Here is a 25,799-nt window from a genome sequence, read left to right on the forward strand (position 1 = left end):
GCCTCCTTTTGCCCACTGTTCTATTCTTCTTCTTATAGTGCCATCTCCTTGCGAAGGTTGGCGATCATCATGGCTAGTTTAATTTTGGATGCCGCGCTTCTAAACAATGACTTGGTGCTTTGACCAAACCATTGTCTTAGGTTTTTCAACCAAGAGGTGCGCCTGCGGCCAGGCCTCTTTCTACCTGCCACTTTGCCTTGTATGATTAGGTGAAGGAGCTCGTATTTCTTGGACTGTTCTATTAAAATAACAAAATATTGTTTACACGAACTGTAAAATAATTTAAAATGCGATTACTAAGAAGGTATTTCTTGCAGCACCTGTGAGAGTGGGAAGTGGGCGTGTACCAAGCAGCAATGCTCAGGAGTTTGTACAGCCTGGGGAGACTCACATATGATCACATTTGATGGATCAGAATTCGACTTTGAAGGCGTGTGCACGTATCTACTGGCTAAGGGTGTATTGGACGGACAAGATGGCTTCAGCGTAGAAATACAGGTATGATGAATGTTCACCTACTTTACTCTCATAACGAAGATACTGTATCATTCTCTGAAAAATTGTGTTAACTTAAAAGAATGAAATGACACTGATTTTTTCCAAATAGGTTTTACTTTTTATCGATTTGAAATATTCTTTGTTCAAATAATGTTTTAGGTTTTTTTCCTCCAATGTTTTTATGCTGTGCATGATTTATGGGCCGGTTCTCATTTATATTTATTTCAATTATTTACATAAAATGAGGTCGCAGTTATAACGTTATTAATAATTTTGCTGACATATGAATTCAGAATTGAAAGTAAGCTGTTCCAAAATGTACGCAAACAATATTGCGATTAATATTTAAGTAACTAAGCAAAAACAACTGATTGTAACTGAAATATAACTTTAGGATACTTTTGTAAATAAATAGTATTTAATTAAAATAGCTATTTAAGCTTCAGAATACTCATATCAATATTTATGTTACCTACAGAATTTTTTGATAATTTAATGATTAGAAAAAGGTAGCTTCAGAATATGATTCTAAATAAACCTATATCAAGTATAATTTTAAACATCACTAAAACAGTAATATAACAATGTACTTTAGTAATCACGAAACAAAATAAAAAATATATTTGGAGGCGCCGGGTATCGATCCCGGTACCTCTCACATGCTAAGCGAGCGCTCTACCATCTGAGCTACGCCCCCGGTGAGAAACAAGTTGAAAGATTGCAAGACATTGAAAGTGATACATAATGCATTGCGTACAAAATGCGCGTACGTGTTTTCGATTATGTAAGATCCAAGTTTCATGACGTGATAATATTATGATTGTTTCATAACTATATTAATAATAAAATAATGCTAACGCAAATTATTTGCGTTTAATTATTTGCTTAAGTTCGCCCTCAAATAAAGCTTCTTAATGAGTGTGAACAAACACTACTATTTAAGGCAAAGTATTAGTTACTATATTATCCTCCTCATTATTCCCTACTACTAGTACTAATTTTATTCTTACGACTGACATTTGTATGTACTTAGGGCTTATTATTTTAAGATAAAATTGTGTAACTCGGCCACTAAACCGTTCTTTGTCGTGCACTTACATTTAAATAAATCTAAATTTTATTTAAGAGAACCTTGTGGAAAAAGTTTACGCGTGTACCTATTACACATTTAAATAAAATATCGTGTCCTCGTGTTGCATACATTAAAAAGTATATAAAGATCCTCTTTATGTGCTCTAATGCAGATTGCTAAATAAAAAGTGTTGTTTTTATAAATGTATCTTTCATACCAAGGCTCAATCTATTCGAGAAAATATCAAGACGTTGCGTTACAAAACTTGTGTGTGATCTATTTTGAGTGAACTATTTTTACACGAGTTTAGTATTGACTCATTCCGCAGCTATTGTTTCCTTGGCTAAGTGGTTAACGTATATAACTAAGGTCTTGGGATCGATTATAGGCGAAAAAGTGTGTACAGTGAAAGACATTGCAGAAATCTGTCTGTTCAGATAGATTATTGGATCAAGATATCGCATTTACAGCGTGTAAGATATGTTAGATAAGATAATTTAATTGGTAATAAAATAAATAACACTTTAAATGATACTGTATAGGCGATTTTCATTGTCCAGCGATTTTATTATAAAACTCGGTGTTACAAGTCGTATTCATAATGCGCCATAAGAAAGAGATAATGTTATAAATTCGTGTTTATACTTATCTGAATTATTAAAATTTTAGTTAAATGTGAATTTAAATCTAAATAAGATTCATCTATATTTCAATATAGTTTTTAGTTTAGTATTAGTATTATTAGTAGTTTAGTTTTGTAGGCTAAGAAGGTACTTTAAGGCAGAATGTACCTAATATTAAAATTACAATACAGCTTTGAAAGAGTTTTGCGAAAAAATTAAACTTATACGTTTCGTTATACAGAATGTTCCTTGCGGTACAACTGGAGCGACATGTTCCAAGGCACTTACGCTTAAAGTTGGAGGTGGTGGCGCGTCTGAAGAAGTCGTCACACTTGCGAAGAACACACCTCTACCTGATGGCAAGAACTTGAAGAGGTTTGTATTTCATTAATAAAACAAAAATACATTTACTAGTTCCTCAGATATAATTTTATATACTTAGAGGTTATTAAAAAAAAATTGTGTATGTGTGTGTGTGTTTTAGTTACTTATATTTCTAATTTGACCTATGTCGAACGAAACAATATTTATATATGAAATTTTTTTAGGAACTTTATTCTTCGTCTACTAAATAATCACAATATTGGTTTTAGTGTACATTTGATTCACATTTATAACCCCAACACATTTACTAAATTAAATGCAAAGGACTTATTAGCGAAAGTGTTTAAAATAAAATCACAAAAATGTATTATCTCTTATATATTACAGAATTAAGAATCGCACAGCGGGTGCGTATACGTTCCTGGACGTACCATCTGCGGGCGTGAGCGTGCAATGGGACCGCGGTCTTCGTGCCTATGTGAAACTAGATTCTATGTGGCGTAATAGGGTAAAGTAATTTGTTAATAAGATGTTACTGCAACATAGTTAACAACAGGAATAGTTACCAGATTACAAGTAAATTACAGTTTGACAGTTAAATTTTTCAAGTAAATTATTGAAAATTAACGTGTTTTTAAAGTTAAGTTAATTTAAATATGAATGGCCGTTTTTTTTATTACTCGTATAGTATACAATATGCATTAAAAAAAAACTATTATGTGCGATAAATACTTCTCTGCATTGGTTTCATTGTTCTTTTTGCTTTATTGGACACATTCAGGGCTCGAATACATGATCTCTCATTTAAGATTCGCAGACTTAGGACTAATACTGCTATTGTACTTCAGGTCTAAATAGATTTTCAATCGAGTCAAGATGTTGCAAATCAAATGTGTTTTTAATATTATTAGTATTACTAATAGATGCCAACTAATGTTCCAGGTGAAAGGTCTCTGTGGAAATTACAATGGCGATACTCGAGATGACTTCCAGACGCCATCTGGCGGTGGTCTTGCAGAAACATCTCCACTTCTCTTCGCTGATTCCTGGAAACTGAAAGCAACTTGTCCAAAACCCAATGAAGTTACTGTAAGTAATATTTTTATCAATTTTATCAATAAAAATGTACAATCAATTGTTTACACGTATTTTTATAAATTATACCATTGTTTGACTGTTTTACATATTTGGATGTTCAGATACAAAATTCACTACAAAACTTGAAATCAACGTGAATTCAATAGATCGTCTTTTGTTTTCGAATATGAAATTTGAATAAAAATATGTTACTGAAATAAAAATGAAAAATCCAAAAATGAAGAAGAAAACTTGAATTACTACTTTTATTAATATTACTATAAAACATTAAATGAAATCCATAGGACCATTGCAAAGATCGACCCCATCGCAAAGAATGGGCATCGTCAACTTGTGGGGTACTAAAAAAGTATCCATTCACAATGTGTCACAGTGAGGTACCTGTTAGTGGGTTCGTATCGCGTTGTGAAGCGGACGCGTGCGCGTGCGACTCGGGTGGAGATTGCGAGTGTGCGTGCGCGGCGATCGCTACGTACGCGCACGCTTGCAATGCTAGGGGCGTGCACGTTAAGTGGCGCCATCAGGAGTTGTGTCGTGAGTAATTATTTTTACAAATTCACGAAAGAAAATGATGATTTAACAAAAATGCTCAAAATTTAAGACGGAAAAGTTTAAAGTTTGATCATCTAAATATATAATAAAGCACAGTAACATTCCCAGTAACTGTATTTCGATACTTGCATAATAAATATGTCACGAAAGAAGATTTATTATTTTTATTATTCTTATAAAGTAATTATTAAGAATAAATTAACCTAAATTAATAAATTTAACAAAAGTATTATCTTGTAATTTAAAAAAGAATCAATAGTTTTAAATTTTATTTCTATTACATATCGAACTTTGTATAGGTTTTTTAATGGAATATGTTGTAAAAAATAAGTTTCATAGTTCAACCCAAAACTATGTGATTCCAGAATTGAATTCCATCCATTTGTGTTACTTCTAACTTCTAATTTAAACTTTCTTGACATTTTGGTGTAATGTTTAGCTATGCAATGTGACGAAGAGTGCTCCAACTACAACGAATGTATATCTGCGTGTCCACCAGAGACGTGTGACAACACACTTGACTACGCTGAAATTAAGGCAGTTTGCGAACAAGAAACTTGCGTTGAAGGTATAAAAAATTTCAAATATTTAGTTTAATTTACTTTTTCCACGCTTGTATTTTGATGTGATGTGCCCAGTACAGTGTGTTTTTAACATTTTATTAAAAACCAAGCCATAATTAAAACCGTTCTAGCTGCCGTATTTTTTTTAATAACAAATGTTATATGCAGGGTTCAGACGGTCAATGAGATCTCGTGAATCTTTATTGATGTGTAAACGCGGCAGAAATAAATAATGACATAAATTCTACATTTTTTTGTGATCCATCAATATCTGTCGATATTTATTGATTGTTTGTACGTGTTGATTTGGATGAGTACTCATAGTAAGATGTTGGATCACTGTTTTTACAAAATTAAAGTAGGTACGTAACTGAGTACGCAAATATATTGTTTTAATGCACTTACCTTAATATAGCATTAAAGTAAGTTAAAGTTTGGCCTGTATTATGGGAATACAGGTCTTACTTTTATCGTCCATTATTAAGGAACACTTGACGTGTTTCGTCCGCAGAATGATCTTCTGACTACTGGCGATATTGAAGTCAATATCTATTGAATGTGTTGAACGACCAGTTGATTCACTATATATTGAGATAGGGATCGCGATATTTATTGAGCTTCTGACCCCTGCCATATAGTAGGTATTCTCTCTAAAAAAATATTTGTAAGTAAAAAGCGTAATATGAAAGCATACTGCATCATTTAGCATTTTTAATATCTACTAGCTGATCCGGCAAACGTCGTTTTGCCATGTATATCATTTATAATAAAAAATAGGGGTTGATCGTAGAGGGGTGAAAATTAGGGCTTGTGTGTATTTTTTAATGCTGTATCATAAACAAATAAAGAATAAAATTTAAATCTAAAATTAAAAAAAATATTTAGGGGTGGACTACCCTTAACATTTAGGGGGATGAAAAATAGATGTTGTCCGATTCTCAGACATACCCAATATGCACACAAAATTTCATGAGAATCGGTCGAGCCGTTTCGGAGGAGTTTAACCACAAACACCGCGACACAAGAATTTTATATATTAGATTAATTTCAGGTTGCAAAGCAAACAAAACGTGTCCAGAAGGTACAGTTTACTCAAATAGCACCTTAAAGGAATGTGTTCCTCGGGCAAAGTGTAAACCACTTTGCATGACCCTTCCCGACGGCACTGAGATATTGGAGGGAGAGGTCATTGAACAGGACGCCTGTCACACTTGTAGATGTTCTAAGAAAGTTCGTGTTTGTACTGGACTGCCGTGTTCTACTGAAGCGGTAAGACTTTTTAAACAACAATTTGGTCCATTAGTAAGGCCTAATAGACCAAACATACCTATCAGGTGCTTAATGACGTATGCTTTATTTTTGCATTAGGTTAAAATTAGACTTTTTAGAATTCCACAATTCCTTTACCAATACCATTCTTAATATAAATTAAAATGGTTTCCTGAAAAGTAAATTTACGCTTGGTTGTAATGACTTATGTGACTTATTGTCCTATTACCCTTAGATGGGACAGAGACTCCACGCGTCCGATATTGAGCCTATTTCACCCCGCTCCAAGTCTTTCCGGTTCCCTTTGCCTCATCTGCAAACTGTACGACGCCTTGGGACATCCACGCTTCCACTTTCCTTACGGGTTCCAATCAAGAGCCTGCTTGGGGATATAATTGATACCTCTTCAGTGTTGTGGCTATCCATTTCCACTTGCGTCGCTTGATCTGCTGGCTAATGTTGTTCGTTAGAGATATTCTCGAGCCAGTAGATACCCAGAATATGGCGAAGACAGCGGTTGACGAAAACTTGGAGCCGGTGCGAGATGTGTTTAGTGACCTTAGATGTTTGTCATAGATAATAATAAAGTTATATTACTATAATTTTTCTTATAGTAATAATATACGATTAATTGGAGACTTTGGAATTAGAACAAAAACTTTACAACCAGAATTGAAACATAATACAGATCCAAAAATTACATAATTTCAGACAAGCCCAGAACCAACATCGCCACCAGAAACAACGCCTCACGATGAAGCTTTCAGATGCAGCGATGGGTGGAGTGAATGGATTAATCGTGGCCCATCCGAGATCGGTCCCACAGGCGAATCTAAGGATGTTGAGCCATTGCCTTTACCTAAAGAATTTGTAAGTATTGTTGCCAGTGTTGAAACATTTACTAAATCTTATGTTCTATTTTAAGTGAATACTTTTATTAAATCAATTAAAATTCCTAGTCTATCTCATTCATTAGAAGTACTTTAGTGATCTAGTAGTAACAACATGATTTCGTCATCCAATTCAATAATCGTTGTATGCGTAATTAAATCAAAATTTCACCGTTGTATGGCAATAAACCATAACTTGTATCTTGTTAGTCCTACATATTTTGGTCCTTCGAACCAGAACCTTTTACCCACCGGACATCCAGGAGCACGGTTTCGTTCCATCCTTATCTGGTTGACGTTTTGAGATCTCGCACAATCCGTTGGCTTCGTTGTTTCTTGTTCGCACAGCTTAGGATTGGAACTCCCTCCCTGCGTCTGTTTTTCTATAAAATTATAGCAAATATAGCATGGCATCAAGAAAAGAGCAAATAGGCATATTTAAGGGTGACTTAGGAACTTAGCCTAGTATCATTTCATTCATTCCTTCCATTAAATAAGATGCAAGCAAATACCTGTCTTTTTGTTTTAAAAAATCTCTAAACGAAATAATGTTTCCAGTTAAGTGGTACGCCAATGTGCAAGCGAGACAACATGACAAAGATTGAATGTCGCACTGTGGGTGACCACAAAAGCCCGAAGGAGACTGGCTTAAACGTGGAATGTAGCTTAGAGAAGGGTCTTGTCTGCAGTGAACGGGAGAAGACTTGTCCGGACTTTGAGATACGCGTCTTCTGTCAATGTGAAGGTATGTTATCATTTATTTCAAAGTTTTTATTTTAGTTTTACTTTGAATTCTCGTAAACTGTTAAATATAAAGTTATTAAGTTGTAATACCTTCTAATCTTATTGGCCACATGAGGTTGTATAAGAATGTACTCAAAAAGTTCCCAGTGAGAGCATATCGACAGTTTTATTCTTTTTAAGTGTATTTTTCAGTAAGAACAGCTGAAGCGATTGGGTGGACTAGTAATAAACACTAAATAAAATAGTAATCATAGTTTTTGTTATTGCTAACTTTACAATACAATTTTTAAATATATTTTGTCACATTAACAAACTTGCAGAAATATTCCAATGCTTGGACTCGACTCATCCGAACCACCCACATCCCACGGACTGCAGCAAATTCTACGAATGTACTCCAAACCCTGGAATGCCTCATCCTCACGCTGTGCTGAAGGACTGTCCTCCGGGTCTCATGTACCACTCTACCTTAATGGTGTGTGACTGGCCGGCGGCTGTCATTGCCGATAGACCTGAATGCGGAGAAGAGACTACCGGTGAGTTTTTTGAACTGCAATTCTAAAATATAACTGTACTGCTATACCACTATTCCGGTTTGGTAAAACTTTGCGTTAGAGTAATTTGATAAGTGTAACTTTTTTTTAAATATATTTATTTTACAGAACAATACAATCCAAATCATGGTATATTTGAAACCACTGTGGTTTCTATTAAAGTAACAATAGCAGTCTGGTCGGCAGCGCGACAAATCCATATAAAAATAGATTTTCAACTTGTTTTTTTATGTTACATTAAGCTATCTAATAACTGACATTTATTAGCCGCGGTAATAAATACTTCAATGTTCTCTCACCATAGACATTGTTTGCTCTCGTACAGAGCCGAACTTGCGTTACAGCAAGTCAGTCAAGCAAACGTAATCTAACTTATTGACTAGCTTGTTGATCAGTATCAATCATCTTCCAATATCTAATGAAGGTTTTATTTACAGTACCTTCAACAAAGACAACCACAGAACCAACTACAGGTATACGTTCATCTAATTTCTTTGTCATGTCTTTAATCAGTCTGGTAATATTTATAAGTAGTTATTTGTATTTGGTATATGTGATATTTTCAGTAAGAACAACTCAAGCGACGACAAGCACAGAATCAACCACAAGTATATGTCCGTCGGGTCAAGTGTTCAAAGAGTGCGCGTACCCTTGCGACAAACTTTGTGATCACTTCAAACGTGCTCTGCAGGATAAAGGACAATGCTTTATTGGAGAGGTAAGGTTTTTGTAAAAAATATATTATTTATTTATGTTTTTTAATATTTAGTCTTGATTTTATGTTTATATGTAGTATATTGTTAATTATTTTAAATGTTTTTTACAAATCTACGAGTAGGATGTTTAGAAGAAACTGCTCTTAGAAGTGTCATTCCAATTCCAATTCCATTTACATCTCTTGTCTACTTTTTATTTTCTGTTTTGTAATGTTAATAAGTATTTTGTCGTATATTTCTTATAGTCTTATCCTTTATAAATATAAGGGTCCTTAGAGGATAGGTTTAATTATTTTTATAGTTTGCAAAACTAATAAAATGGACTCCGATAGCTAGTAAATTCAAAGTATAAAGTCCTTCGTATAAATTACCTTTATTTTTCAGAAATGTATCAGCGGCTGCGTAGACCATTCAGTCGATAATATGAAGTGTGAATTTGGATCCCTCTGGAGAGATGAGAAGACCTGTGTTCCTGTCAAAGATTGTACCTGTCAGTACGAGGGTAAAATTATAAAGGTATGATTATATTGGCATATTTAAATATTTCCGCCAAAAAATGATTGCCCTTGTAAAATGTTCCCAATAGTTTCTAAGCAGTTTCTTACTTTTGTGATAATCTCTATATACCACTTTGTTAAATTGAGTGCTAATTTAAATTTAGGGTTATCTCTTGATACTTCTTATACCGTAATATTAGAAAAATATAAACAGTAGCAATTGAAAAACGCCCCAGTCACGTCTTTCGTCTACAGGCCTAATACTATTCTTTTTAATATTAACATAATATTTTCCAGCCGGGTGGTGTCGTAGTAGTTGATGACTGTACTAAATGCCAATGTCTGGACAACGAACTTCACTGTGACTCCAGTGACTGCGTGTCTATCATTGTTCCTATCAAGGGTTCCACTCATTCACCAATGATCTTCCCTGAATCTCACAAATCGCCTTCTACGACTACAACATCCACAACAACCACTACTTCCACCACTACTCCTGCCACGACCCCTACAGCACCTAGTACATCAACTAAAGCTCCTGATACGACACCAGTTCCTTCTACCACGGAAACGACAACTGTTTTCATAAGATCTACAGTAACACCGCCACCGAAATGTAATCCAGATCAGTAAGTTCTTTATTATTTTAACGTATGTTGTAATCTATACTTTTACATTTGTTTTTTTTTTAAATTTAATTGCATGAATCTCGGGAATTCAGGAATTACTTTTGTGTTTTGGATAGACCCTGTATCTGGAAATGAGATTGTAATTTGGGATAGCTTTAATACACTTTACTAATCTCCCTGCGCTTGATTTACCGTATGCAAGCTTTGGAAATTTGACTTTTAATAATAAGCAATTCTTTTAGCTTTAAAAAACTACTATGGGAGGGCACTCCGCTACCCGCTAGTGCCTTTACGGCAAGTTCCGCTGCTAGTCCTATGTTCGAACCCTACTTCACTAGACTTGATGGACGACCTTCTGAAAATTCTGGTATGTACTATAAAAAATAGTTTTTTTAATGGAAATCTTCAAAATTAAAAAAAGAACTCCTCATTCTATGCTTCTCTGACGATATTTAAAAATTTATTTTACTTTAGCCGGAAGCTGGAACCCATATCCAATAGACGACAAGCAATATGTACAAGTGGAACTACCTGAAAAGACCCCAGTTTACGGTGTGGTGATGCAGGGTAGCCCACTTTTCAACCAATACGTTACTAGCTACGAAGTCATGTATGGAGATGATGGGAATGTATTCTCTTACGTTGACAGCCCAAGCGGCAAGCCACAGGTCAGAAAATCTGCGATAATCGTTTATAATTTTTTTTTATTTTGTCTTGTTTAGTTGATAACTCCATTTTCCATAGAAGACATTAGTTTTTGCTTTTACATTTAAATTAAACGTGTTCCTCCAAGTTCTAAATAATGTCATGAAATTTATCATTAATCAGCCATGACCTGGATATTGTCTTTAAAAAAAATGATTATTTCAGGTATTCCGTGGTCCCGTAGATCATACGTCACCACTAAAGCAGATGTTTGAAAAGCCATTTGAGGCTAAATTCGTTCGTATTCACCCGCTCACCTGGCATGAAGAAATTGCCGTACGCTTTGAACTTATAGGATGCGAGGAATTTACTGCAACTGTCACAACTCCTACCACAGTTACTACTACTCCCACTACCGTTCCTTCCACAGTAAGCACTCCTGTCACTCCCACTCCTACTACACCTACTACCCCTACCATCCCTACTACCCAAACTACCCCCACTACCCCTACTACGCCTACTACGCCTACCACAATCATTCTGACAACGCTGGCGCCAACTACCGTAAGTTATTTTTGATTGAATTTTCTATTTAAATTAAAAGTAAAAGTTCCGTTATCCAATCCTCCGTTTTTTTAATATATCTTTGAGTACTAACGCGTCAAAAGTCTTAGTAAGATTTTTTAAATCAAGCAATTCTAGTAAAAACGCATTCAAATGCACGAAGGCCACATTACTTTTTAATTTGAGTTAAAAATTCTAAATAGCCCGAACCACTGCAATGTACGGAGCCTTTGGGATTGGCAGCTGATTTACCGATAGACATGATTGAAGTGAGCTCTAACAATGATGGTAGACCCAACTTTAAGCTGGACGGCACCAAGGGCTGGAAACCAACATACAGTACTCCTGGAGAATGGATTATGGTGAGCATTTGAATTTAGTTAATCTCTCGTAAATGTTACTTTGTTGATACTAAAGATTTATTAACTAAAAGATTATGTTTATAAGTTGTTTTACAAATACCTTAAAACTGCATGATGCACACATTTTGTGTGTGGTTTTGGATGTGTTTAATGTGTGTATTGTTACTTTTATTACTACTTGCTCTCTCAACTTGTTGGTCGGTTACCTTCTATATTACTGTTATCCGTCACTATGTGGCAAGCAACTTCATTTATATTATTAATTTTCAGTTTAACTTCACATCTCCTCGCAACATTACTGGCATCAAAACTAAAGGTGGTCCTAGTGGTTGGGTCTCATCATACAATATCATGTACACCTGCGATCTTTCCACTTTTAACCCAGTGGTTGATGAAAACGGGAAATATAAACTGTTCCCTGGCAATTTTGATGCGGATTCAATCGTTATGAACGAGTTCAGACCATCTCTACGTGCGCAGTACTTGAAGGTCCTACCGCTTAAGTGGAATGAGGCTATTGAGATGAGAGTAGAGCCCATTGGATGCTTCGAACCATATCGTAAGTCGTACTAAGTTATCTTAATGTGTCATCTGGTATGTCTTTTGTATGAAAAAACTTGCTATGTTTGAGATAATATTTTTTTGGCGTGCTTCCTGTTTTCTACACTCTTATTTACCAAATAATATTTCTTTAATTTCATTTATAGTCGAACCTGGATAAGCGAGAGTTCAAGGGATCACAATCTCATTCTCGCTTATAGAGGTTTCTCACTAATACGAGTTTCTCGCTAATGCAGGTACATGGCGTTTCTCTCTTATAGAGGTACCCAGCAATAACAAGTCACATAGTCACATAATATACTTTATTTAGAACTTATTTACACTTTTAAAAAATCCGTCAATTTCGTTTGGGTTTCTGTTTTAGTATTTTGAATGGTTTTCTGTAACTCATAAACTATGGTAGGAAGTTCCACGAAAGTTATGAATGAGTCATAAAATAGCAGATGTTAAATTTGTTTAGTCATTTCTTACTGTATGTGTGTATCTTTTATGTATGTATTTTTATAGTAGCTATAGTTCCTAAATAATATAAATAAATAAAGCTCGACTGTCGCTTATAGAGGTATAGATAAGTAGTAGTCTCACTCACGGAGGTCCATGAGGGAAAAACGACTCTCTCTTACAGAGGTTTCTGACTACTAATAGAGGTTTTGGGAGCCTAAAATGACGGGTCCCGGCTATTACTCTCACTTATAGAGTTTTCTCACTAACCCAGGTTTGACTGGTTAATTTTTTGGCACCCCAAATCTAGATAAAAAAAATCTTGTTCTCGATTTTAAAGCATTACGTGAAGAACCGAGGGACGAGCGGGTTCCCTTACCCAAACCGCCGTGCGAATTGTGCCCGGACGTACCTGTATCGTCTTTAAGTCATAAGTGTGCTTGCACACCACCGTATTACTTCGATGGCGAAAACTGTGTTCCTAGGGATGAGTGTCCTTGCATGGTTGGATTTATGTCGTAAGTAATTTATTAGCTTTTTAATTAAAACAGATTTTATTATTCATTTATTGATGAGATAAAACAATGAATTCTCTTAAACAAAGTTATGTGCGCAGATTTCTGCATATTTTTCTGGATCTGTTAAAGCAAGAATTAAGTAACTGGAAATTTGTTTCACCGATCAATCATCTCAAGAAATACTCCATGTGCCTTAGAGCCGGTACATATACTTTTAATATTTCAGATATCCAGTAGGATCTGCTTTCCGTGGCGACAAGTGTGATGATTGTATGTGTAAGTTGGGCGGAATCACTGATTGTCGGCCAGCCGCGGACTGCATATGTGCACCGGTGAGTAACTTGTAAGGCCAACTTAAACATAAGGTAGATTAAGAAGTAGGACTAAGGAGAACACAGCGTAGCTATTCCACCGTGCAACAATTGTGCGAAAAATTGTATAATCCTGGGCACACAGACGCTTCAGCGGGGTAACAGGAGTTCATGAAAAAGAACTGACGAATCCAGCCATGATTTCAACGACTGATCCGACGTGGGGTTTTAGCGGGTATGCACAGCAGTGAGTCCGACATAACCCTCCATCACAAGGTAGTCGTGCCGTGGGAGGGTATCCCACAAAAAAAACTAAGAAAAAGCTTACTCTTCCACGCCATTCCTTCTTGCAGGTATTGTGTCTTCTTATATGAATATGGTTTATCACTATGTCAAAGCCCTTCTTTCACAACGCAGAGACACTTCCCTGTTTCTCTCTCGCCTCACTCTACAGTGAGCGTGATAGATCATTGTACATATATAATATACAACTATTCCAATGCTGGATGCTTTTTATGTCTTAAAACAAAATCGGGATCCTTCTTCTGATCGTTTTGGATATTATTTACGATACTTTGTTTTTCAAAATTATCAGTTTCTTTGTTATTGAATTCACGTTCACAATTTGAGGCAAGAGTGAATAAATTCAACACATCTTATATATTGGTTCACGACAAAATGTGTTTAATATGTTGGTGATATCTGGTAATCATTGGATCATCACTATTCTGTGTGAGTTGTGTTATATTCGAAAGAATTTTCCATTATTCCAGGGTTTTGTGCTAATTGAAAAATATCTAATGTATTATTTTTTTACGCTTTTTATAGGACCTTGTGCCTCAATTATCACCTTCATGCGAGTGTCTTTGCGAGCCGTGTGCGAATGGTACAAAAATATGTCCGACGAGCAAGTTATGTCTTCCGTTGGAGAAGTGGTGCGATGGTCTACAAGACTGTCCGGATGATGAACGCGACTGTACCACACGTGCTCCTGTCACAGAAACTGTCATCACGACTGTACTGCATACTGAAGCAAACACTCCACCTACGGTCACTACTCCTGCAACTACCATTGCTACTACTGAAAAACGTGAGTACATATCAAAATTGACACATATTATGCCTAATAATCGTAATAAATCTATATATCTATCTTATGGCCTAAGATTTCTGTATCTATTTCGTGATCATTTGTTTTAATAATAGGCAAGAAGGTGATCAGCCATGACATATAGATTATATAGGCTGTGCCTGACACACGCCGTTTACTTTTTTGGGTCTATGGCATGCCGGTTTCCTCAAGATTTTCCTTCACCGTGCGAGCGAGTAAATGCTCACACATAAAAAAGTCTATTGTATCTGGTAATCGAACTTGTCCTACTTTCGATCCTCAGGGCCAAAAGTCGCTGGCTGAAGCCACTAGGCCGACAATATTTACTATTTAAAGGACGCAGTGTAATTCTATTTAGCTCCAAATATGTTACGGTACTCGAGTTTTTTCAAATATATATTAAATGACTATTAACTGATGTACGTTTTATTAAAACATTGTGTGTGGTTTGTTGCATTCCTAATTTTCCTGTAAAAATCGATTCGTGTTGACGACTAAAACACTGCTTAAATCGCATGTTTTATAACAGTTTATTGGACTTTAAAACAATAGTTTTATGTGTAAAAGTATATTTGAAATCGAAATCCATATAATATAACATTTTTTTGTACGTTTTCAGCGAAAGAATGCCCGAAAGTAGAATGCCCACCTGGCTACACTGTCATGTATACCTCGAACACCCGTTCGAGCCACTCTCGTAGTACTTCTGACCTTCCACCGCCAAGACCCAGATACTCCTACCAGCGTTACTACCGGGGTGGTTTCGCTAAAGGAGGCTTCTCAAAAGGTGGTTTCGCGAAGACTGGTTACTCTAAAGGAGGTTTCTCGAAAGGCGGTTACGGTACGTCTATTTAATTAAAAAAAATATTTTTATTGTATTACCAGTTTTCGAAATATTTGATATTGTTTTTTTTTAAATATAATTATTCACAGGATTACATTATCTCCTTTCGTGTTAAAGGTCCACCCGCACCTCCGCGTCAGAACCAAGCGTTCTCACTGGACAAGCCATCACCAACGAACAACACGAACAAACAGGAGTGTGCGCAATTCAAGTGTATCCCCGCTCTCCCCCCGCCGTTCAAACCCGGATCGACACCCGCTCCAGTCGTCTGCTCCACACCAGCTTGTCCTCCTCATTACACCCTCAAACTTGAGAGCGTGCCCACTGAGATCAACAGATGTCCACAGTAAGTAGTCATATTAGACCTATCCCCACTTTCCCCTACGTATCAATGCTTAGCTCTCCAAGTTCAGTCAAGTTATATTAATATCAAAATGCACCGGTATGCTTGGTAACTCTTTATTAGAATATCGTCAGTTTTCCTACATAATTCATGGCTATTATTTACCTGTGAATTTCCGCATTTGTGACTAAATTCTAAGCCGCAATAAAGTTTGCAAAGGAGAAAAATCTGATAGGGAGATATTTTTGGGTTGATGAGAAATGGACGAAAGACTTCATAGTATGGTATCCCAGAGATGGGAGACGGAAAGGGGTTCATCAAATAAATAGATGGGAAGACGATCTGCCGGAAGGATGGAGAAGATCAGCTCGCGAAAGAGACGAGTGAAAACAATAAGGAGATGGCTATGTCGGAAGATAACTTGCCCAACTGGTTGCTGATAGCTAGTGTGATACTCTGTTTACTATATAAAAATTGTTTATATATAATAAATGTTATCGCTTAGGTTAAAATATATAAATGTATGTATTTGGTTAGTGAATAATGGCTTTTATTATTATTACTTAAAAGGATTTATTGTATTCATCACTCTTTTTTTAAGATACGTGTGTGTACCACCCCCGGAGAGACCGGTGTTCTGCAATGTTACGGGACGCACGTTCAATACATTCGACGGTATGGAGTACAAATTCGATGTGTGCTTCCACATACTCGCTAGGGAGAACCGATTTGATGCTTGGACAGTGCTCGGTATGTTCCTTATATTTATATTATTAAATTTTATAGCATGTTTTTTTTATCTGAAAGTATTATTTATTCGTTAGTAACATAAGCTTTGTTTAATAGAAGTTAAATATAGTGATATTTCATCTATAACAATTCCTTTACAATTTCTCTTAATATTTATTATTATTAAATAGTTATAACTATGAGATCGAGACCTTTCTACTAAATGAAAAGGTCGGTTAAGGCCTACTACACTTTTACAAAACACAATATTGGTTATTCAATATTATGGGGAATCTAACGGGCCCGAGTGACGTTGTCCTTTACACAAACAATAAAAAATTGTAAATTTACACCATTCCTTAATCCACTTGAGCACTCACAAAACATTCAAAATCACATCAAAATCGGTCGGCCGTTCAAGAAGGAGTTTAATTACAAACCCACGCCCAGAAGATTTATATATATAAAGGGTAACATGAGATAAGCGTACATAATTAACTAGGCGTTATGTATTTCACCGTAACTTTACAGCCCGCAAGAAGTGCTCAGTAGACCAAGGCTGTTCCAACGAGTTGTTGGTCCTGCAAGATGACCAACTGATTCTGGTGAAGCCAAATCTAATGATAGAGTATGACAACTACGAGTACACCGTCGAGCAGACCAGCAAAATCTGCTTCCAGAAGAACAGCTTTGACGTCTTCCGTCTTGGAAATGGACTCGCAATACAGTCAAGGAAATATAACTTTACAGTTCTGTACTCTACGGATGGTGACGTTAAGATTGGGGTAAGTTGGTGGTGGTAACTTCATTATTCTAACACAAAAATATTTTAATGTAAGTTAGTATAAAGAAAATCATTTTTTCTGATTCTTTTATTCTTATTTTAAAATCGGGTTGTATATTTCGTAAATAAAATCTTATAGTAAAACTAAAATACATGTATTACCTTAAAAGACCCTGTAATGTAATTCTTCTTTATTTTGAGGTAGTGAGAAATAAAGCAGTGACGTGTGCTTGACGAATATTCTAAAGGATGGTATAAAACTTCTTTATCATCAGGTATCCAAAAAATACATGGGCCACGTAGACGGGTTATGCGGCGCATACGACGGTGACATCTCGAACGACCGACGACTACCAAACGGTCGTCTCGCTCAAACTATATCAGAATTTGGAACAGCTTGGGCCAAACCAGGGCTGCCACGAGATGCTTGCAAGACCAAAGTGATTTCACCACAGAAACAGAAACGTGTGTGGGATCTGTGCAACGTTATAACGTTAGTGTTCTTAAACTAATAAAAACTGTCATAGTAAAGGCTATAGCCACTATGGAAATATATTTGATAAGAATTTTAAAGTTACTACAAAACTTACAAAACAAACCTTTAGGATAATAAATAATTTAAAATTATTGTACGAGCCAAGGCTGTACATTTTGCTCTTTTGCCTGGGGGAGTATGTACGAGCCAAGGCTGTACATTTTACTCGCTCAGGCTTCCTTAGTTTTATAAGCTTAATTATTCCCTATGTAAGTACGTGCCACGGCTCGTACATTCCGATCATCTACAAGCCTGATGTTTGTCTTATGTAAGTACGTGTCCTGGCTGTACAGTTTGATCATTTATAAGCATGACGATTTCCTACATCGTCGGAGTCACTCCCCGAGAGTATAGCCCGACGCAGGCACTCTCTTCGACTGTTACTATGCAGTCATTCGTAATTAACTAAATCGTTGGAGTTTCACCCCGGGAGCATAGCCAGACGTAGGCACTCTCTCTGTTTGTTAGATTGCACTTATTGTATAGCAATTAACATAATAGTTATTATTTCGCTCATATTCTATTGTATAACGCGAGTGATAAATATAGAGTAAGTTCAAATTATTCTATTATTTCGAACCCCTGATGATCCAGGAACCGTACAATTATTGTATTACGAGAATACGAAATGACTATGGTAGAAGTAAAATAATGAAACTATAACATTAAATCAACAATCTTTATCAAAGATACTGCTAGGAACAATTAATTTTGAACGTAACATACCTTACAGCCAGGAGCCATTATCGGAATGCGCGAAAGTTCTTCCATTGGACAAATGGCGTAGTATCTGTCTAGAAAAGATATGCGAGTGCGCAGAAATGGTTATCAACGGAACAAAGCGTACTGAGGAACAGTGCCGATGCCTTCTCCTAGAACAAATGGTGGCCGAATGTCTCGCAGCTGATAAGAATATTAATGTGGATACTTGGAGAATACAAAACGATTGCCGTAAGAATTAAAATTTGTTTTTATTGAAAATTACTTTCAAAACTGCAAGAAATTAAGGCCCAGCATTGACCCTTGCGGTATCCATATTTAGAGATATTATGAGATTACAATATATTTGAAGCCAGTCTTGCGATTCTAGTTTTACTACTAAATTGGACAAAAAGTCCATGTTATGTATATTTGTCTAAAACATTATTAGGTATATAAAATATCAACAACTGAAAAAGATAAAATTTATATTAAAAATCTCGAGAGATGTGTGGATATTTTAAAATCGATATAATAACTGTCACATTTTCTGGGATTAATTACAGCTGCCGATTGTCCCCCGCCCTTAATCCACTACGACTGCTACCGCAAACGTTGCGAGCCCTCCTGCGGTCCTCTTTCTGCGGTGTCTGACTGTTCTGCTGAAGACGGACAATGCTTCCCCGGATGCTACTGCCCTCCAGGAAAATTGAGAAAGGCTGACCAATGTGTGGCACCTCATGATTGTCTTGACTGTGAGTAATAGAATATAATACGGATGAATATAAAATTACATATAGGTATGTTAACTAAAGCTGGCGGCTTCAACACATTTACACTTTGTGCTTGTGTAGTGTCTGTGAATAAGCGCGAGACGTTATGTTAAACTGAAATACAATCATAAATACATCATGAATAGACCGTCTGTCGTGTATGAGTGGACTAAAATGTATAGCATGGCAAAAAAATCATATTTTGAAACATACTGTATGTGAAATTGCATTAGTGTGAGTACTGTGAACCCGCCAGCTTTCGATAACCGAACTATACATACATACATACATTTAATGTAAAAAAACAAAGTGATGAATTTACATAATTCATCAAATTCAATTCAACTAGAAGTATAATTTAACATTGGGTCTTATTAATAAATAATATTTTTCAAGTTTATGTATATAGTGACAAAAGGGTGATTTATCACTAAGGATCTAGTCTTATTCAATCTCCAGTCCAGACTTAGCCCTAAGTACGCTGCCGTATGTCCAAAACGTATTAGAATTTGACATACGGCAAGTAGTGGACTCTAAGTTTCGTCCCTTTCGTCGTTATCTAACCCTTGTTTATGATTCAAGAGGCAATTCTTTCTTTTTCTAAAATTCCTGTAATTGTCTCCTTCAGGTGTATGTACGGGCGTGGGTACGCCAGCCAAGTACGTGACATTCGAAGGTGATGACTTACCATTCCTTGGTAATTGTACTTACCTCGCCTCCAGGGACCGCAATGAGACCGGACAACATAAGTATGAGGTATATGCATCGAATTGTATATCGCCTCCCTCGTTTATGAAGTTGTGTAACATTGTCAAAGTTTAAATATATATGTCTTCATAAAAGTATTGTACACTTATGATAGTGAAAAGCTATCTTTGGCTAGTTCTTAAAACAAAGGATGATTAGAATTGACAAACTCTCTTTTGTTTTATAAGAAGCTTTTTAGGTGCTGTACCATTACACCTTTCTTCAGATATCAAGGAATTAATTATGACTCAATAAAAAAAACTAATAATTAGTCGCTTACAACAATGAACATGTCAAAATAACTCCAGTTAATCTATTTCCTTCTAAGAAATACTCGTAGAGATATGTCTGCCCCTGGGAGGACTACTAATGCCACAGAGTTTGCATTTACAAACAATTCTAAAATATTTTAGGTTTACGCTACAAATGGACCCTGCGAAGAAAACAGCGGTGTAGTTTGCACAAAGGCGGTTCATCTTATATACGAAAAACATGTTATACATATAACCAAGGACCCAGATAGCAAAAAGGTAACTTGATCATGAGTATTAAAAATATTTCCTAATGTTAGCAATTTCTATACTGCCAGTAAATCAGTCTTTGTTGTTAATTTCATCGAAATTTCGTAACTAAACTACCGTGAAGGAAACTGACATTCTTACTGCCGCGTTGCATTACTATATAAATTCAGGTGACTTAAATTATTAGAAAGACTGGAAATGGAAATGGGGGTTATCGCTAACAAACTACCTCTTCAAAGCAATCCTAATCGTAAGGCATAAGAAATACTAAGAGTAAAGTGCAAGAAGTGCATAACTATATTAACGAAAATTAAATTTCAAGTAGCAAAATGAAAAAAAGTAAACTTAAGGCTAAAATGTATGTACGTGAACAAAAAATATATTTGTATTACAAAAGTCACGATGGATATGGTCAAGAGGTGTTTATGTCAAAGACTTAAAAGTCGTTAAAAGAGATAGTAAATCGCATGGGTACGGGGGCTTATTCCACTGAATGGTACGAAAGTTACGTACAATGCAACTTTTTATATACATATACCTTATGTGCTAGTGTTTGTAATTAAATTCCAACTAACCGGCTGGACAGAATTTGATATAACGAGGATGGTTAAGATTTTTTGTCATTTGGCCGTAGGTTATAGATCTAATTACCTTTAATCTACGGCTACAAATTACTGCGAAACGCGCTAACGAAGTTATTCCAGCCGCAAAGGATGTATATAAATTCTCGACCTTAGCCACTGGGATCCTCACTTTTGGTTGGAGAAACAGTAAACCCTCCTTCCACCACAAGATGATGTTTTTTTTCCACGTGTCCATAGGATTGTCTGTCCGCTAGTAATTTATGTGTATTACAATATTTCAATAAAATTTATTATAACTTACTTGCAAAGTTTTAGCATATGCAATATATTATATTATATTACTTTTAATTCATATTTCTTTGTTTACTTTTATTTTTGAATTTACTGCATGTACGGCTATATTTTATTGTGATTATTTTAAGAACGACTACAATGTTATGTTAAACTAGAGTATTATTCTCATGTAAGTGAAATTTTTTGTCTTTTTGAGAAATAAAGTCTTTAAACTTAATATATAGTACAACAATTTCTTACACTTACAGCTAGTAACATCAGTGAACGGCCAGCAAGTGTTCCGCTACCCGCTCGACAACGAATGGGCTGAGATTTCTCTCGTGTACGGACAAGACGTCAGTGTTGTCATCTCTGACTTACATCTTGAGGTAATTTTTAACTATTGTAGATATTTTTATGCTATTTTAACTTTTTCTTTTGTTAAGCTGTTAAGAATGACAGTTCTGGTTTAATAGTCGTAATTGCTGATATGTCCCTAAATATTTTATTGACTACTTGGGTTTTCTGTCAGCTGTCAAGTTTGTACAATAGGTTTTACCAGCATTTACATATATAATTAGCTATAGATTGGCGCGCAATTCGTAATTCAAATAAATTTTATTCGAAAGCCGTTAATTTCATTTCAAATTCAGTCATTTGTTTTTAGATAGATTTTTTGTTTGAATTGAATCAAATGTGGTAGTTTTTGGCGCCATAGTTAAACTTAAATTCGTATAATTTTTTAATTACCACTAGTCCCGTTCGGTCTTCCACATTAAAGGGATAAACAAACTGACATGAAAATGCCAAAATTTTATAGATAATTTGGGCCAGACCTTTGTATTAATTTTTTATGCTAATCTTCAATTTCAAAGGTAAAGACTTTAATGTACTTTGTTTTGCTGTGCAACTATTGTAGGTTACATTTAATACTCTAACTTAGTATTTTATTTGCCTTTTTCCTGTTTCTATAACAGTGTAAAAAAGCGTAATATTACAGATTCTAAAGATTTTAAGTATTTACATTACTAACATACACACACTTTTATTTGAAATATAAAATTTACAGTTGCAAGTGAAACAGAACAAAATGGAGTTCACCGTACAAGTACCGTCATATGTATACGCAAACAAAACGGAAGGTCTTTGCGGCGTATGCGCAGGTTATCAGGAACATCTTCTAACAAGCAATGGAACTGTCACAGATAATTTCGATACGGTTTGTATTTTTTGGTTTTTACAGAACGGGGGGCAAATGGGCAGGACTTTTGATGATAAATGATACCGCTGCTCATGGACACTTTCAATGCTAGAGGGCTCGCGAGTGCGTTGCCGGTCTTTACGAACATTATAATTTATAATTTATCAATATTATTGAAATTGTATTTGATAAAGCTTTCAGAAAAAAATGATGTCCGCAAACATAGTTGTATATTTCTCAAAATGAGGGTCAGACTAAAACTGGCCCACAACCGGACAATACGCCTACATGTGGTTTTACATTAGTATAAATTAATGTTTAATTTATTATTAATTAAAATGTCTCGTAAACAATACCGCGGTTATTAAGAGCTATTATATAGATTTTGAAACTTTATTCAGATTTGTACACAGTATAGACTTGTTTATGTTTTTAATAAATATAGTAAAGGATTATGAAAATATTAAATAGATTTTACATTTGTAGAGTAAAATAAGTTACGTGTTTACAAGCATGGTACGTCACAGGGACAGGTGCGACACCATCTTAATTAAAGAAAGAGTTTTGGTGTTTTGTAAATTACAATTCGTATATGTTCTTCACTTATAAAAAATCTCCAATAGTTTCCTAATATCCTATTATAATATAATACCACAATAATAGTAATACCTCGTAATACATTTAAATTAAACCAAAATCAATATCCCAGTACGGCAAGAGTTGGCAAGCTGTACCCGATGTTCTGAAAACGCTGGAGATCCCTCCACAAGAGCAATGCGGGGAATTACCTCCCACACCCGAATGTGTCTCTCCTCCACCTGAATCTAACCCCTGCTACAACATACATAACGTGGACAAGTTTGGAGCTGTAAGTATCTTTAGTTGTTAAAATTTAATCAAATATTCCAGAACTGTTCATCCTTAAGCGCGTAATCGACTGGGTCCATTTTTTTTTATTTTTTTTTATTAGTTATTAAGCTTACGACATCACACACAGTACTTAATCTACTAATTATTTTACAAAATCTTACATCTAAAATGTGTCACAATTAACGTAAAAATAAGTTTCACAAAAAAATTGAAATTTAAAATTTAAAAAATACAAGAAAAAAATTATAGAAATTTGTTGACACTTAAAGCAGAAAAAAAAGAAAAATCATCAGCAAAACAGCGAATTAGGTTCGAGATAGGCACCCCACAATGCTTTCTCTAAAACCGATCAGCCCATTAACAGATCATTTTTATAATAATTAATACATTAACGCAAACATAGACCCAAAATTGAATACCAAACATTGAAGGTTCATCACATATAAATGTATGTTGCATAGGACTTCGTAAAACTGTACTTACTTCGGGTAAGATTCTGAAACGAGACTTATCAAGTGTCTCGCTTCTATGACAAAAAAGTATTGGTTTTTGACAAATGGGAGTCATAGTTCGCTCTCGTTTCTGAATCACCCTTAATATATAACGATGCAGTGGTGGCCTATTCGCTTCTGCGTGCGACTTTTATGAGGTCGTAGGTTCGATCCCAGGCCATGCCAACTGACTTTGTGCTATATGCGCATCTACCACTCGCTCCGTGAAAGAAAATATCGTGAGGAAACCGGCAAGTCTCAAATCCAAAAATCAACACATGTTAAACAGAAGGCTGTGTTACTTGTCTATGAAATAAAAATGATCAAAGAACATCCGTTTCTTCAATCTGAGGCCAAGACAAAATTTAGAGTTGTAGCACCACTGGTTTATTATTATTAATTTAACAGGAACATTATCAATATGATTCATACAAACATAATCTTTATATAAACTACGCTTAAAAAACTTTTTTTTCATTATTTTGTCCGATAAAAATTTATTCAGATTGAATTTTTGATTTTCGCAAATGAAATTCATAATAAATAAATTTTGTTCAGTGTCACGCGTTAGTAGACCCGCAGTCGTACATACAGAGCTGCGAAGCCGAGCTTTGTGACTTGAACACTACGGACGCGTGTCCAACATTGGAGCGATACGCGGCTGAATGCCGTAAACAGGGTGTGTGTTTAGACTGGAGGACGGATCTTTGCCCGTATACATGGTAAGTAGATTTTTTAATAAAAGAAATCGAGCCATAAGGGTCTTCCCAGCTCAACTCGGGTTGTAAATCGAGCATAGCTCAGTGATGTTATATACAAAGTATAGGAAAAAATTCAATATAAAAAAAAGGGTGCGTGTACTTATATACGCGCGTAAGAAGTTAAGTTATACTTCTTTGGCTTTCTTTTTTTTTTTAAATATAATTAATTAATAATTAATATTTAACGTAAACAATTTAATAATATTTAATATTTAGTATATTATTCAATTATTAATTAATATTAATAACAATTATTCTTATTATTTATTATTTTATTATATTATTCGTTCAATTTAATAACTTGGTATGTTTCATAACCTTTTAACTAATTAACAATAGGTCTTTGTGAAAAAGCATTGCTAAATTTCTTTGAAAAAATAATTAAAACTCCTTTATTTGTTTAAAAGGTAAATGTCATTATGGTCATTCAAAATTCTTGGAATAGCTGCTAACTTCACGCATAGAAGAAATAGAATATTTCTTTTTACTTGTAGATTGTCTCGCTCGCGCACGCTATAATCACACTGACAACTTTGTGTCTCAGGTGCGCGCGCATCGTAAAATTTCACTAAAAAAGTATAACTTCAAAAAAAATTGTATATACAAAAATTGTGTATGTATTTGTACCCCCGATGTGAACCAAGTTTCTTTTTATTATTGTATCAAGAAAAAAAATATGGTATAAGAAGAAAAACCTATATATTATACTACAGAGCAACCCATTAACAATCTATAAGTATTTTGAGTTTGAGTTTTGAGTTTGAATGTAAAGCTCATGAAATGTCAGCACAGTTTTTTAATTTAAAATTTAAATTATTTATTTCTTCTAAAGCTTTTTAACGCATAAAATATTGAAGTCTTTATCAAATTATATGAATGTCATATGAAAACATATTGTATCTAAAATCTTTGGTTGCAAGTACAATGACATATTGTAGAGAACTCAAAAAGTTTTGAGTGATGAGCTGACACCCTAAAACGCGCTAACGAAGTTATCCTTACCTCATATACCTTCGGGTTAGTCAGTGATTGGAGTGGTCGAGGACCCTCCCATTAGATAGGAGGAGGAAGAATCATGTACTGTACCTGTCCTGTCCTTCCT

The 25,799-nt window shown here is 35.1% G+C and overlaps 1 protein-coding gene and 1 non-coding gene across 2 annotated transcripts in view; one reads left to right on the forward strand and one right to left on the reverse strand.

Moving 5' to 3' along the window:
• LOC125054351 (hemocytin) overlaps positions 1-25,799 on the forward strand; it is a 64,199-nt gene that overhangs the window by 24,616 nt on the left and 13,784 nt on the right. Inside the window, exons 25-59 of the mRNA XM_047656181.1 lie at positions 318-498; positions 2,435-2,568; positions 2,905-3,025; positions 3,460-3,606; positions 3,900-4,149; positions 4,607-4,735; positions 5,782-5,999; positions 6,711-6,869; positions 7,448-7,634; positions 7,954-8,169; positions 8,625-8,660; positions 8,754-8,905; positions 9,288-9,419; positions 9,698-10,029; positions 10,272-10,396; positions 10,504-10,697; positions 10,900-11,238; positions 11,442-11,600; positions 11,871-12,159; positions 12,943-13,120; positions 13,347-13,452; positions 14,260-14,521; positions 15,162-15,383; positions 15,504-15,732; positions 16,331-16,479; positions 16,990-17,243; positions 17,518-17,735; positions 18,511-18,728; positions 19,043-19,231; positions 19,878-20,005; positions 20,410-20,526; positions 21,644-21,763; positions 22,444-22,593; positions 23,285-23,443; positions 24,495-24,658. Of these exons, the coding sequence (XP_047512137.1) occupies positions 318-498; positions 2,435-2,568; positions 2,905-3,025; positions 3,460-3,606; positions 3,900-4,149; positions 4,607-4,735; positions 5,782-5,999; positions 6,711-6,869; positions 7,448-7,634; positions 7,954-8,169; positions 8,625-8,660; positions 8,754-8,905; positions 9,288-9,419; positions 9,698-10,029; positions 10,272-10,396; positions 10,504-10,697; positions 10,900-11,238; positions 11,442-11,600; positions 11,871-12,159; positions 12,943-13,120; positions 13,347-13,452; positions 14,260-14,521; positions 15,162-15,383; positions 15,504-15,732; positions 16,331-16,479; positions 16,990-17,243; positions 17,518-17,735; positions 18,511-18,728; positions 19,043-19,231; positions 19,878-20,005; positions 20,410-20,526; positions 21,644-21,763; positions 22,444-22,593; positions 23,285-23,443; positions 24,495-24,658 (6,363 nt within the window). The remainder of the gene's footprint in view (positions 1-317; positions 499-2,434; positions 2,569-2,904; positions 3,026-3,459; positions 3,607-3,899; positions 4,150-4,606; positions 4,736-5,781; positions 6,000-6,710; positions 6,870-7,447; positions 7,635-7,953; positions 8,170-8,624; positions 8,661-8,753; positions 8,906-9,287; positions 9,420-9,697; positions 10,030-10,271; positions 10,397-10,503; positions 10,698-10,899; positions 11,239-11,441; positions 11,601-11,870; positions 12,160-12,942; positions 13,121-13,346; positions 13,453-14,259; positions 14,522-15,161; positions 15,384-15,503; positions 15,733-16,330; positions 16,480-16,989; positions 17,244-17,517; positions 17,736-18,510; positions 18,729-19,042; positions 19,232-19,877; positions 20,006-20,409; positions 20,527-21,643; positions 21,764-22,443; positions 22,594-23,284; positions 23,444-24,494; positions 24,659-25,799) is intronic.
• Trnaa-agc lies at positions 1,123-1,195 on the reverse strand. Its single transcript has one exon. It is a non-coding gene; the product is annotated as a tRNA-Ala (tRNA).

This window comes from Pieris napi, chromosome 12 (genome assembly GCF_905475465.1).
Source record: "Pieris napi chromosome 12, ilPieNapi1.2, whole genome shotgun sequence".
Taxonomy (NCBI): Eukaryota; Metazoa; Arthropoda; class Insecta; order Lepidoptera; family Pieridae; genus Pieris; species Pieris napi.